The following is a 15235-nucleotide window of genomic DNA, read 5'->3' as shown; positions in this document are numbered from 1 at the left end:
TCAAGTTTGAGACCAGCCTTGGCAACTTAGTCTTACTAAGTTGTCTCAAAATGAAAAAAATAGAAAGGGTTGGGGATGTGGCTTAGTGGCAAAGTGCCCTTGAAAGGAAGGAAGGAAGGAAGGAAGGAAGGAAGGAAGGAAGGAAGGAAGGAAGGAAGGGAGGGAGGGAGAGAACAGGCTGAAAACAGGCTGGTGCATGGGGAAAGGGACATTATTGTTTAATGGGCACAGAGTTGCAGTTTTACAGGATGAAACAGGCTCAGGAGGAGGATGGCAGTGATGATTCCCAACAATGTGAGAGTTTAATATTGTCAACCATCCACTTAGAAATGGTGAAAATTTTTAGTATGATCTGCATCTTATCAGAATTTTTAAAATTTGAAAAAATTAAAAAATTGAAAGGGCTGGGACCTGTAAGACGCTCAGAGTAAATAGAAGGCCATCGTCTTTACCCTTAGGTCCTCAGCGTTGGAGGACTGACCAGGGGAGCCCTGGGAAGAGGGGAGGCTTGGGGAGTAGGAGGTGGACGTGGCCTGGGAAAGGCTGTCTCAGAGCGAGGAGGAGGCGGCCCTGGCCATAGCCCTGGTGCCCAGGAGTGAATCCCCAGGCAGGTCCCCAGTCACCGGAGAACTGGGGACTAGGAAGCCAGCAGCCCTGCGTCCCCCACTGAGCCTGTACAAGCGCCCACGCTGCGCCGGGCCTCCTCTGTAGAGTGAGACGACAGTCCCTAAAGGGCACCCAGGTTGCCCTGTGCCCAAACTCAGAGCCGCGGGACCACCTAGCCCGGTCAGGACCAGGCGGCTCCGCGCGCCCCCTGCTGGCCGCTTCAGGAACAACAAGTCCCCGAGCCGCCCAGGACACCTCCCAGACACCTGGGCGAGGGAGGCGGCGCGGTGTGGCTCAGACCCTCATGAGCCCCTCCCTTTAAGGTTCCTAGAAACTGCTCCCACTACACTCACATGTTCACAGACACAACAGATGTGCACAGAGAGATGCTCAAGTGCAGACACTCATATTTGCACACGAAATCCCAACCACACACAGATTTACCTGTGTTCAATGCCAGATTACCACTCTCCCGGGCCTTAGTCACTGTTGCCTTCCGAGGTCCCTTTCTCTGTAAAAAGAATGCAAGAGTTATGTTTGACACCCATTTTTCTAGAAAGAACAAGCATCCAGACTGAATTCATTATCCCACATTAATTATTATATTTTCTTACATTTTAAAAGAAATTAAAATTAAGACATTTTTATGGTTCTCTCAAAGTATCATGGGCTTTCAGATCTATGCCTTTTTTGCCTTTTTTTTTTTTCAGTACTGGGGACTGAACCCAAGGATTTGTCCATGCTAGACAAGCTCTACCACCGAGCTACACCCCAAGTCCCCAGCTCTAAATAGCCCTTTTGTAACTGATGGAGAAGTTGACCAGCCAAGGTGCAGTGTGAATTCACATACCTTGAGCCCCCTGTACCCCGTTAAGTTAATTTAACAAGTATTCATATAAAGTACCCACTGAGCTCGGGGATCTAGCATGCACAAGGCCCTGGTTTCCATCCCCAGAACTTCAATTAAAAAAAAGAAGCACCCACTCTATAAGTAGCGTCCATCATCTACTGGGCGTCTCTGTGAGTCCACGAGTAGGTAAAGTGCTTTCCTTGAACTATTTGTATTTATTTTATAGATAAGGAAACTGACTTTAAAAGGCAAACTGACGGACAGTTGGCCCCCCTGGAACACACAGTGGTCACAATACCTACCTCCACTGCCTCTGGACTCAGACCTGGCCTTAGGCCTCTCGTCCTTTAGCTGAGTGTTCTGAGGCTGAAGCTCCCAACACCACTCTCCCCTGATGTGACATAGGGAATGTCCCTCCTGGAACGATAACAGTCTGTGTTGCTCCAGAGCACAGGTGGTCAGCCCCAGGCATCCTGCAGGGTTCTCACTGACCGAGCCAACAGGATGAGCTCCACAGTGACCTCAGTTCCTGAGTCCACCGGCTCCCGGCCGCCCCCAGCCCCTGCACCTGCCATTCTTCTGGCCTAGTACATCTTTTCCTTTGGGACTCAGCCCTCTAGTGACCTGGCACTAATGTCCTGGGGCTGTCCTAACAAAGTAGCAGCTTTCTAAAGTGTGTAGCTTTAAACAACTAAAATTTATTCCCCAGTGCTCATACTGGAGGTTATGAGCCCAAAGTCAAGGGATCAAAGGGGCGTGCTTTCTGTGCGGTTCCGGCGGAGGATCTCTCCCATACCCCTCCCTGAGCTTCTGGCTTCCTCAGCCTTCCCTGGCGTCCCTGGCTAGTAGGTGCATCACTCACTTCGGCCATCTTCCCGTGCCATTTTCCTGTGTGCCTGTGTCTCTCCTGCCCATCTTATAAGGACACCAGGTGGATTAGGATCCACCCTAAACCAATTTGACCTTGTCTTGAATTGATTCATCCACAAAGATCCCATTTCCCAGTAAGATCCTGTTGATCACACGACTGAACCCGCCAGGGTCATCCAAGACGCACACACGGGAAGTACCTTTTCTTTGGTTCAGCGACGGCTCCTCAGCCGCAGCTCCCACAGGGGGCAAGGCAGGCAAGAAAGAGCGAGGAGCCGCCCTGAGCTGAAATGGATGGATTTCTAGGGGCTCAGTGTGCGCAAGTCTAAGACTTAAAAGTTTAAAGGGAAGCAGCATCGTGAGCCCTGCCTCCCAGAGCCCTGCTGTTCCCCACCGTGAGCACTGGAGGGGAATTTCCTACTTCTGGCAGGGGGACAAGTAACAATTCTGACATATGCCCGAGTATTCTCTACCCCCGAGCTACACCCCCAGCCCTTCTGATTTTCTTGACAAGACCTGCCCTCCTGAGAAGCTAGACCAGGCGCTGCAAACAACCATGACTGATATGCTAAGGGCTCCAGGGGAAGAAAAAGGAAAAGAAAGACAATGTGCAGGAACAGACAAGTAGAGGAATGGGAAGATCCAACAGAAATGCTCAGGTTCAAAAAACAAAATGAATAGTGACTTCACCTCAGTATGAATAATTTACTTACCTCAGTAGCCTGGGTCCAGCTGAGGAAAGACCCTTTCAGCTTGAGGATATGGCAGCAGAAATAATGAAAATGGAAAAGCAAAGAGAAGAATCACTGGGGATAAAAAAGAAAACAGAATAAAACATTCAAGAACTGGGAGACAAGTAGGAAAGGTGTAACATATAAGGGGAATGCCAGAGGAGAAGGAAAAGAGAAAGGAGCAGAAGCAATACTTGCAGCAATAATGACTGAGAAGTTTTCCCAAGTTAACATCAGACGCCAAGATCCAGGAACCTCTCAGAACACCAGGCAGGAAAAATGCAAACAATACAAACAATAAGTGTTGGTGAGGATGTGGGGGAAAGGCACACTCATACACTGTTGGTGGACGGCAAGTTGGTGCAGCCAATCTGAAAGCAGTTTGGAGATTCCTTGGAAATCTGGGAATGGAACCACTCTTTGACCCAGCTATCCCATTCCTCGGTTTATACCCAAAGGACCTAAAAACAGCATACTATAGGGACACAGCCACATCAATGTTTATAGCAGCACAATTCACAATAGCTAAACTGAGGAACCAACCTAGATGCCCTTCAGTGGATGAATGGATAAAGAAACTGTGGTATATATACACAGTGGAATATTACTCAGCAATAAAAGAGAATAAGATCATGGCATTTGCAGGTAAATGGATGGAGTGGGAGAATATGATGCTAACTGAAGTTAGCCAATCCCCCCCCAAAAAAACAAATTCCAAATGTTTTCTCTGATATAAGAGGGTTGGTTGATTCATAGTGGGATAGGGAGGGGGAGCATGGGAGGATTAGATTAACTTAGATAGGGCAGAGGGGAGGGCAAGGAATGAAGCGGGCAAGGAGTGTCAAAAAGATGTTGGAGTGAGATGGACCTCATTACCTTAAGAACTTGTATGAAGTCACGAATGGTGTGAATATACTTTGCGTACAGCCAGAGATATGAAAAATTGTGCTGTATATTTCTAATATGAATTTCAATGCATTCCACTGTCATACATAACAAATTAGGATAAATAAATAAATTTTTTAAATGCAAACAAAACAAAACCAAATCTTGGCATATCATATTGAAAGCTCAGAAAGTTGAAGATGAAGAAAAAAAATTTTTTGAGGGGTTGGAGATATAGCTTAGTGGTAGGTCACTTACCTAACCTTCACGAGACCTTGGGTTCAGTCCCCAGCACCACAAAAAAGAAAGGAGGAGGGCAGACAGGATGCCTTAGAATTATATGCATCCTCTCCTAGAAACCATGCAGGCTAGAAGCAACTGAATCCATAGCTTATATTGGGTATTTAAATTATTTCAGGAGAGAAAAGGAGACAACTCTGCAGCTTGGCCTGCTCATTTGATCTATTTGGTATAAAGAGGGTGTTGAGGACTGAGGGTGTAACTCGGTGGCAGAGTGCATGCCATATGCATGGCCCTGGGTTCAATTCCCCAAAATAAGTAAATAAACAGGGCACCGAGTCTCAAGGGATCACAAATCACTGCCCCAGGGGATGAGCGTGTGAGAGGAAGAAGAGGATCTGAGAGGCCAGAGTGTTTGGATCATTCCGCCCAGGTTTACTGAGCACTGCTACATGCCAGGCTGCTGCTGGGGACTGTAGTAAGTAGGGCAGACCAATTCCGGTCTTCTGGCACCTTGTGTTGGAGCAAAGGACACGAGCAATGAAGAAACACACAGAAATAGACGGCATAATGGCAGGTGGTGATGCGGGCTACAGAGAAAGAGAACAGCAAAGGAGCTGCAGATGAGGGCACTATTTTATGCAGGGGGATCAGAGCAGGCTTTCTGATGAGGAAGGGAACTTGCAGACACACAGGAGAGAGCACTCCAGGGAGAGGGGACAGCAATGGCAGAAGAGGCCCTGAGGTGGCACATTCATTAAGACGCGTGGCCAGTATTATGGCTTGGATATGGAACGTCTCCAAGGGGCTTCGTGTCTTGAAGGCTTGGTCCCCAGTGCAGCAGGTCCAGAGGCCTTCAGGAAGGTGATTGGATCTGAGGGCTCTGACTTCATCCATGGATTGATCCGCTGACGAATCCAGAATTTGTTTGCTTTATTGGGGGAGGGGTGGAAACTGCAGGAGGTGGGACCTGGTTGAAGGGAGTGGGTCCTGGGGGGTTATATCTTGTCCCCAGCACACCCCACCCTCTCTGCTTTCTGGCTGCCATGAGCTGGTGGCTTTCCTTCCCCTCGCCCTTCTGCCAGCAAGGCCCATAGCGACAGAGCCAAGTTACCACAGGCTGAAACCTTTGAAACTGGGAGCCAAATTAAGTCGTTCCTCCTTGAAGTTATTATTCTCAGGTGATTTGTCACAGCAATGGAAGCTAACACAACCAAACAGCAGAGATCTGAAATAAAAACAGCTTCAGCAAGATAGAAGTTTATTTCTTGCTTGGGAGAAAGGTGGCTCTAATCACAAAATCTTGATTTTACAACTTGTTGCCACCTAACGACCTGTTGCTGCGTTGCAAACATCCTGAACCCTGTGCTTCTCAACTCTGCAGCTTGGCCAGCTCATTGCTGCTGCACGTGGCGTCAGCAGGGGTGCCTCGACCCGGGTGGAGAGTCCACTTCCAAGACAGCTCCCGAGTCTCGGGCAACTTGGAGCTCTCTGTTAGCCAGGAAGGGACTTGGCCCGGGCCTGGTTTCCTCTCCACGTGGGCCTTCCTCAGGCCCTTTGGACTTTCTCAAGCATGATGGCCAGGTTCAGGAGTGAATGTGCCAAGAGAGCAGGGCAGGCGTGAGAGGCATTGTTTCACACAAGCCTTGGGTGCCACACCTGTTACAGCTGGCCCGCTCTAGGCCAGGGCAGTCACAGAGCTGCCCCCAGTGTCATGGGAGGGGGAACAAGATGCCACCTCTCCATGGAGGAGTTTCAGAGTCACACTAGTAGAATTCACAGAATGGATTGTACCATTGCTTCTGTTCTTTGGAAAAATAGGTGGGGTACAGCAAAGTGAGGTGAGCCATGAATTGAGGTTTGGGGGCCATTATATTGTCTCCCTTTGTATCTGTTGGAAATGCTACATATCCATGAGGAGGACGGCAGAGCCACAATGTGGAAGGGGCCCGGGACCCTGGTGATGGAGGAAGCAAGGTTCACCTCTGGACTGAGGTTATGGGAGTGCGGAAGAAGGGGGGAGGGAGGGGGAGGGAGGGGGAGGAAGGAGGAGAGAGGGGGAGGGAGGGGAGAGAGGGGGAGGGAGGGGGAGGGAGGGGGAAACATCAAAATTTGGATCTCATTTAAGCCGTTGGCTCCATTAACAGCCCAGGCCCATCGCGGTCTCCCACCTCTCCAGACTCTTGCCCAAATCCACGAGGTCCAAATGCCTCCCTGTAGCGACTCATTCCATCCAGCATGGAGAGGAGGGCGGGGGGCTCTCACCAAATGCCACTGGTGATTCAGCTCTACTGCCAGAGCATGGCACAGGCTCCATCATGTCTGGCTATGACATGAGGGGTCTCTCGCCCCGGTACAGGGTGGGCACACTACCGCCCACAGCCAGATCCACTGCCACCTGCCTGGCCCTCTACAGAAGGACTTGCTGATGGCTATAGAGCAATGGGTATTGGGGAACAGCATGCCTGGAAGCAGCGACAAAGTGGGACGGCCACAGGAAGTGAGGTGGGACCCATGGCCCCCCCTGAGATCTCATCCAGCTCTGTGGATTGGTTTGGTTTTTGTTGTTGTTTTTGTCTTGCTTTTGCAATGCTGGGGATGGAACCTGGATCCCCCATCCCAGGGCTCTGGATTTTATTCTTCGTGCAAGAGTTCAGGAGGAGAAAAGCCGCCTGGCACCCACAGTTAGGACTGTGCTTTCCTGTTGAACATGAGCAGTTGCCCAGAACATCAGCATCAGACAAGGCCACCCCATGGCCATGCTGAGTAATCCCATCCAAACACAGACAACCATGAACGCTGTCAAGGCACACAGTCCCAAACACCCAGGCTTAAGTAAGTGACAGCTGCTTCTACCAATCACAGCTGCAGCCTCCCTACAGCCAGCCATTCCTATAAATAAAATACGTTGAGGTGCCCAACCCTAAATTATCCCTGTCATTCAGAGAAAACCCTGGGTTTTCTCCTCCCTCAAGCATTCAACCGAAGTTCAAATTTTATAAGTTCCAACACCCTCTGGGCAATAAAAAGGGTGGAGCCTGTGTTGCGTTTACCCTCACTGCAGCTTGTTCAGACACAGTAGTGCTCTCTGGAGTGGCTTTTGGCTGCAGGCCTCAATAGGGCACATCAGTTAAACCTCAACTGGCTGTTAATGGAGCCAACGGCTTAAACAAGATCCAAAATTTGATGTCTTCCCCTCCCTCCCCCCTCCCTCCCCCTCCTTCCCCCTCCCTCCCCCTCCTTCCCCCTCCCTCCCCCTCCTTCCCCCTCCTTCCCCACTCCCTCCCCCTCCTTCCCCCTCCTTCCCCACTCCCATAACCTCAGTCTAGAGGTGAACCTTGCTTCCTCCATCACCAGGGTCCCGGGCTCCTTCCACATTGTGGCTCTGCCTTCCTCCTCATGGATATGTAGCATTTCCAACAGATACAAAGGGAGAGAATATAATGGCCCCCAAACCTCAATTCATGGCTCATCTCACTTTGCTGTACCCCAGCTATTTTCCCAGTTCTTCCATCTGGGTAGTTTTGAAGCAAGTCCTGGATATATCTTAAAACCTTTATGTCCAGGGGCTGGGGCTATAGCTTAGTGGAAGAGCACTTGCCTAGCATGTGTAAGGCACTGGGTTCAATCCTCAGCATCATATAAAAATAAATAAAGAAAATAAAGGCATCATGTCCATCTACTAAAAAAAAAAAAATATATTGTTTAGGCCATTCGCCCTTGGCCATCAACTTAGCCTTCAACTGCTTACTCTCCTCCAAGCTCAAGGGATGGGATTGAAACCAGCCTGCTAGTGCTGCTGTGGTCTTTCTGGTGAGCAGCCCCTCTTCTGAAGCTACCCAGGGGCTTCCAGCCATTGGTCAACTCAGTAGCACACAAAAAGATACTATTGCTTTGAAGAGTTGGAGGAAACTAGGAGGGAGACCAAATGTATATTTCACAGGGTCACAGAATGTTACTGTCTCAGTTCAAACATTGAGTCTGGTGATCCACACACAGTTCATTTTTTAGAGTAAAGTATAGGAGTCAGGTGTGGTGGTGCACACCTGTAATCCCAGCAGCTTAGGAGGCTGAGGCAGGAGGATGGCAAGTTCAAAGCCAGCTTCAGAAATTTAGTGAGGCCCTTAGCAACTTAGTGAGACCCTGTCTCAAGACAATAAAAAGGGCTGGGAAAGCTTCCAGATGGCAGTGTGGCCCAGCCTCTTCACAGATGACCTGAGCCAGTCTGGCAAACCTGGTTGTGCCCTTGCTGTTGATGTGCTATGTCCACAGGAAAGGAGACCAATCCACCATTCCTGGTAGACCTGGCCTTACCCCCACCCACTGCCTGCTGCCTGAATTCTCCTCCAGCCTTCAGGGTGGTCCCCCCACCTGTTAGTTTCTATTAATGGTGCTGTCTTTCCGTCCTCCCGCACCCCCCCTGCCCCACCTATCCCTTACACATTGAAATTGGTGAGCAAGGTGAGAGCCAGCTCTAGAAGGACATTACAGAACCCCCTCTTCTGACTGATATTCACCGTGGTCTTGCAGGACACCTTGGCAACGTGTACACTGCTTTTTTTTTTCTCTCTCTCTCTCTTATTGCACAGTCCGTACTATAAAATTTGTTTTGAGTTTTATAACTTTGTGGCATTTTAGATAAGATTGTATTTGTACTTTGTTGTCTAGAATGATTTAAATGTATTGAATAAACCTAGGATTAGAATGCTAAAAAAAAAAAAGGAGGGAGCTGGGGCTGGGGCTCAGTGGCAGAGCACTTGCCTAGGATGTGTGAGGCACTGGGTTTGATACTCAGCACCACATAAAAATGAAGAAAATAAAATAAAGACATTCTGCCCATCTACAACTATAAATTTTTTTTAAAAGGTTGCACTTTGATTTAGCATCCCCAAAATAAAGCCAAGGAGCTTTTGAGGGACTGGAGCCCATGCGTGTGCTCCCCTCAGTATTTGTGAACTGGGCCACAGCACAGCAACTGCGCATCCTGGGCCCTCGCCTAAGCCCGCCGCTCCTGCAGCCGCTGAGCAGCAGTGCCTCCCCACAGATCCTCGCGCAGCAGCGCACCCTAGGCCTTCTCCACCGTCCTGCCGTGAAGCAGCTGGGCAGCTGCAGGCTTGGCCTTTTAAAATTCCACCCTTCTCCTCTGTGCTCAGAACCCAGGCCCTGGATGCTGCAGTGCCTCTCAAACCTGCAAACGCCTTCCTTTGGCCTGACTGTAGTTTCCTTCCAGGTTTGTTGTCAATTGAGCCCGCAGCACTTGTCGAGGTCACTCTCCCGCCACCCTCCTCACATCACCGCACAGGTGAGAGTTGATTCCCGCATTGTCAGTTCTCCTCCGTTCATTTATGCACCTGTCCTCCAGCTGGGCGCGTCCTTTCTTGCTTCCTGTGGCTTTTCTGTTAACTCTTATTTCATCTACACTGACTTTTATTCCCCTTGCTTTTTTTTTTTTTAAGAAATGAAATCTTGTCACACACAGGCACAAACACACAGGCAGGGCTTTAGCTGGGCCTTTGCCAAAGCGGGTAACTGGGACTTCAGCTAGGGGGAGACAATCCTGACCAAGGGGCCAGGCTGCTCTCCAGACACAGGGAGAACAGCCTTTCATTGGCTTGCGAGAGTGATAGAGTTTTGGTAATTTCCAGATCCAAAAGATGTTTCTTCTTGCATGAAATTTGGACCACCAGGTGGTCACAGTTGACATTTCCTAGTGTAGCTGGTGCCATCCTCCTGTGCAAATGTCCTGGCCTTGTGGCTCTCCCTGGGCCTTACAATGGATCCAAAGGACTTGGGCTACTGTAGCTGCTGAGAAAGCACGAGAAAACACACACCAGTGCCAGCCCGCAACCCACATGCCCACATGGCCACGTGCAGGGCCCAGTAGAATCAATCCCAAAGGTTAAGGCAGCAAAGTGACAGATGTAACATGAAGACAGAGATGCCATTGCAGTCACCCACCACCCATCGGCAGGCCCAGGAGTCAAAGCAGCCTTCAAGTCCCTGAAAAGTAACCTGGCAACTGTTGTCAGGACCCACGTGTCAGAGGTGTGATCCTCAACCAGCCGTGAGGAATCTAATCCCGTATTGCCCAGCTCAGTGACCTCCTAAGTCAGTGATTTTTAAGTTGTATCAAAAGAAGTGAAGCTATTGGGCGAGGTAGCACACACCTATGATCCCAGCAGCTCAGGAGGCCGAGGCAGGAGAATTGCAAATTTGAGGCCAGCCTCAGCAACTTAGCAAGGCCCTAAGCAACTTAGCGAGGCTCTGTCCATATATATTTTTTTTAAGACGGGGGGGGGGGAGAGAGAAAGAATTATTTTTAATATTTATTTTTCAGTTTTCAATGGACACAACATCTTTGTTGGTATGTGGTGCTGAGGATCGAACCCAGCACCCCGCGCATGCCAGGCGAGCACGCTACCACTTGAGCCACATCCCCAGCCCCATGTCCATATTAAAATATAAAAAAGGTCTGGGGATGTGGCTCAGTGGTTAAGCGCCCCCGGATTAAATCCCTGGTACCAAAAAAACAAAAGTGAAGTCAGAGGGTTTGTCTGGATTGTTCCCTGGTGAGGGCTTCATCTTTGCAAGCGTTCGCTTCTGTGGTGTTTTTAGGGTCTCCTGGTGGGTCTGGGAGCAAAGCCCAAGGGTGGAGAGGCACCAGATTGTGCCACAAAGGGTAATCACTTATTGCACCCAGGGGCTTATTCCACTGTCCCCTCCTCTGTCTCACCTTCATGCTCCCCAACCGTCTCACCTTCTATCAGTGCTCCTCACTGGGTCACTTCTGCACTGAAGCTGATTTGAACTTTTAAAGATCACTCTGGTTTCTGATATGTGTGTAACTGTGTGTGTACACGTGTGTGCGGGAGGGTTGTCCAGAGGACCCTGTGGTATATATAATCCTGCAGCGGAGTGCTCTGGCACGTGTCTGGCACAGTGACATGCTGTTTTGTTAGACTGTGTGTAGGACCCAAGTGCTGAGCTTCTGGCCTGGCGTGCTCTTCCTCTCTCCTCTGCCCCTGAGGAGAAGTCAGCAGCGCCCCGTGGCCCTGGGAGGCATGTTCAGGAAGGCCGGAGCCTCGCTCACCCGGTGCTTGCACCACTCTGTAAGTGCCCTCTCCCAGCACCTGCCCCTGCATGGCCCCGGCTCCTGGGATCTGGCGAGGTCCTGGCTTCAAGGTTGTGCGTGAGCCTGCTCCCTCAGGAAGCCTTCCCTGACTGCAGCCTGGCTGTCTGCCCTGCCTGGCTCCTGCTACCCTGCTCTAGGCCTCGTAGCTGTGCATCTGGGTGGTCAGCTTGGGTGCTGCTGCTGCCTCCCGATCATCCCCGGTGCCCAGCCCAGTACCTGATACACAGTAGGTGCTCCATAAATGTTGATTGAATGACTGTTATTTGTAAAGCATAAGAACAGGCATTCGTTTATCCCAGTACTGAGTGCCACACTTGAAGGCCACTCCCTTGAGCACGCCACGTTTCTGGAATCTCCATGATTTCCACCTCCTTCCTAAACCCACTGAACTCCCCTCAGCTCTGTTCCTCTCCCTGGCAGTCTGTGCCCTGCGCCCTACTCCTCCCCCACCAGCCCTGCCTAGTGCCCTCACTCCAAGGTCTGTCTCCCAACACCCCCCCTCCTCCCCACTGCCCCTGACTCGCCTCACTTTACCCTCTTTATAGAACACATCCCCAGTTCAAAAGTAACTCCACATGTCACTGAACCCAAGATGCTGTCAATTGGAAGATGTGCTGGGACTTTATGAACTTGCCAGGGAAAATGCTCCCTAATTAGCGATTATAAGGTCACAGCCACGTTCAGAGATGTTGCAGAGTGACAAAATATGTTTATCAGAACCCAATAATGTGCCCACCACCAGGATAACTGAGAAACAGAGAAACACACCCATGAACCAGAATCACTCATCATCCCACTCCTTGAGAGACGCTTGGTGAACATTTTGATAAATTTCCTTCCCAAAAGTTTCTCCTATTTATATATGGTCACAGGAAAACATTTCTGTGGATAGAAAGATTTATTAAGGTTTTTTTCATCCTGAAAAAGACCATAGACCTCTCCACACACTGTGTTCTAGACTATTTTATTGATATCAGTGTATATCAGTAAACATTTTTCTAAAATGTGTTGTCTCCCATATTTTTCCCACATTTTTTAAAATTTTTAATTTATTTTTTAGTTCTCGGCGGACACAACATCTTTGTTGGTATGTGGTGCTGAGGATGGAACCCGGGCCGCACGCATGCCAGGCGAGCGCGCTACCGCTTGAGCCACATCCCCAGCCCCTTTCCCACATTTTTTAATCACTAAAGCTAAAGGTTATTGTAGAAAATTTGGAAAATAATAGTTATTCATCAGACAATGAAATATATCTGGTAAACTGACCAAAGACAGTCACCAGCACCATCTTGGCTGCAGCCGGTGGTTCCTGGTGTGCGTCTCCCTCGTGGCCAATGATTCTGAGGTGCGCTGAGTGCTAGGCCTGGCCATGGTGTCAGGGACTCAGCCAAGGGACAGTGTAACCCACTGGGGAGGGGCCAGGCACTGCACAGCTGGTCCAGGGCCCCTGCTGCTGACAGGGTCTTGGCTTCTCTGACCTGCAGCCAGTCCCTGAGCCTCTGGGCCTCGCATCTTCATCTGGCAGGTGGGGATTATCAGGTGGTTCTAGAGGGATGGACGCTGTGGGGACTGAAGACATCTGGGCCCACAGCAGCTGTCACTATTGGCCCTGGCAGGCGGCTCCCAACCCACCAGCCACCTGGGACGGCGAGCCCCCAGGACAGGAGTTCCCTGCCACGCAGCCCCACTCTGCTGTACTGAGGGGAGGGTGAGGCCAGGAGGAGCGGCTTCCTATCAAGGCGGGCTGAGCAGGGTGGATATCAGCCTGGGACAGTCTGACACCTGTGGACAGCGGGGAGCTGGCCTGGAAGGATCCAGGGAGAACAGTGTGATCTGGATGAGGACCCTGAGGCCCTCCCAGGTCTGAGTGAGCTGGAACATGGCCTGGGGTCCAACTGGGCAGTCAGCTGTGACCCTGAACACATCACTCCCCCACCCCCTCTGTTGGCTCATCTGTGAAATGGGCCCAGGCGGGTCCTTCTGGGAATTAGCTGGAAGAGCTCGGCAAAACCCCTGTGAGTGCTGCTGTCCTCCCAGCCTCCTACCCTCCTCAGCCTCGGCCCCTCCTGGGTCAAAGTAACCCGGCTGCATGAGGCCTCTGCCTTGGGACCTGGGAGCCAGGGCTCCATGTGTGACCCAGGCAGCCTCTGCAGACGGGGGACCTGGGGCTGGGGGATGGCAGAGAAGCCTTCCCAGAAGGTAGGAGGAACAGAAGGGAGGAGGTGGAGCCGCCTGGCCACCTGGGAGCACAGGTCCTCCAGGAAGGAGGACACGGCTGTGGCCAGAAGATCTCTCCACAGTGACTGCACCTGGAAGGTTGTGATGCTGACCCTCACTTGCTCTGTCCCCAGCTCACCATGTCCAAACGACTCCCTGCTCGAAGGCTGGATGGATTGGAATACAACCCCTGGTGAGCTGGAGGGCCTGGGAAGCTTGTGGGGGTCCCCTCGGGCGTGGGTTGGCCATCCCTGGTCACAGTAACTCAGGGGTACGCAGTACAGGTGGCAGCTACCACCAACAGAGGAGGCTTAGTCTCGAATCTCAGCTTTGCCCTACTGGGCCATGGGCTGGGACAGGCACATACCTGCTCTGAGCTTAGCTCCCCTCTCCCAAGAGAAGAAAATATACCTCCCTGGGCAGAGAAGGCAGCTGTGTATAATAGCAATAATCACTGACCCAGGCACGGGCAGAGGGCTTTCCCGGGGTCACAGCAGAGTGTCCGAATCAGTGGCCTCCACATGCCCACAGATTCAACCAAGTGCAAATCAAAAGTAATTTTCAAAATTATATTTGTACCAATCATGTTGAGACTTTGTCCTTGCCATTGCTCCCCAACAATACAGGATGCCAGCCTCCCTGGTGTTAGGGTTGGTAATGTGGAGATGATCTGAAGTACCCAGGGGGCTGGAAGTCAAGCTCAGTGGTGGAGTCCTTGCCTAACATGCTGGAGACCCTGGGTTCCATGCCCAGCACTGCAAACAAACAAATAATAAATATATAAGATAAAAAAACAAAGTATCTGGGAGGGGCTGGGTGTGTGGGTCTGGGTGTAGCACCTGCCTAGCACGTTTGAGGTCCTGCCCTGAAAAAGTGCACGGGAAGACACACCTAGATTCTGTGCAGATATTGTGCCCTTTTATTTAAGGGACTTGAGCTTCTGCTGATTTTGGTATCCTGGGAGCAAGGAGGTCCTGAAGCTAGTCCTCCACCGGGTACCTGAGGCCACCTTTCACTCTTCGGCACTTGCCATGGAGTCAGATCATCTAAGGGAGGATGATCCAGAGCTTTTCACCAGCCTTTCCCAAGGCTTTTTTCTCTTTCTTCTTCTTCCTTTGTTCTGTTTTTTTTTTTTTTTTTGTTGTTGTTGTTGTTTTTGTGGTGCTGGGGATTGAACTAGGGCCTTGTGCATTCGAGACCAGCACTCTGCCAGCTGAGCTCTGTCCCCAGCTGCTCTTCCTTTGTTCTGTGTGTATGTGAGTGTGTGTGTGTGTGTGTGTGTGTGTGTGTGTGTGTGTGTGTGTGATGCTGGGGATTGCACCTGGGGTCTCACACATGCTAGGCAAGTGCTCTACCACGGAGCTATATCCCAAGCCCAATATCCTTTTCTTCTTTAACTTCTCCTGAATATGAAGGCTCCATGTTCCTATTGCTACCAGTGATATAATGAATGCAGTAAAAAGATGTGTAAGGATTACGGGGGCCACACCAGCAGTCCCTGCAACAGGGGAGACTGAGGCAGGAGAATCTCAAGTTCAAGACCAACCATGGCAATTTAGCAAGGACTTTCCCAAAACTCTTGAGTTGTAGCTCAGTGGTAAAGTACCCCTGGGTTCAGTCCTCCATATAAAAAAAAAATTGACCCAATCTCTTAAAACACACGCCACAAACACCATTGAATAACACTTGTGCTGTTGGTGCTCA

General features: G+C 50.5%; 1 protein-coding gene across 12 annotated transcripts in view; it reads left to right on the top strand.

Annotated features, from left to right (window-relative positions):
- The window catches only part of Kyat1 (kynurenine aminotransferase 1), a 35888-nt gene that overhangs the window by 14226 nt on the left and 6427 nt on the right, over positions 1-15235 (top strand). For 5 of the 12 annotated variants that reach the window (XM_078048365.1, XM_078048369.1, XM_078048366.1 and 2 more), the window contains 3 exons: positions 9413-9484; positions 11142-11291; positions 13666-13724. The exons of 1 other annotated variant lie outside the window; for it this stretch is intronic. In XM_078048365.1, coding sequence (XP_077904491.1) covers positions 11244-11291; positions 13666-13724 — 107 coding nt within the window. In that variant the 5' untranslated portion in view covers positions 9413-9484; positions 11142-11243. The remainder of the gene's footprint in view (positions 1-9412; positions 9485-11141; positions 11292-13665; positions 13725-15235) is intronic. 6 more of the 12 variants (XM_078048367.1, XM_078048372.1, XM_078048375.1 and 3 more) reach the window with 3 other exon arrangements.

The sequence above is a fragment of the Ictidomys tridecemlineatus genome, chromosome 4 (assembly GCF_052094955.1).
Source record: "Ictidomys tridecemlineatus isolate mIctTri1 chromosome 4, mIctTri1.hap1, whole genome shotgun sequence".
Lineage (NCBI taxonomy): Eukaryota > Metazoa > Chordata > Mammalia > Rodentia > Sciuridae > Ictidomys > Ictidomys tridecemlineatus.
The sequence above is the reverse complement of the archived record's forward strand: the minus strand, read 5'-3'. Positions and strand labels throughout refer to the sequence as shown.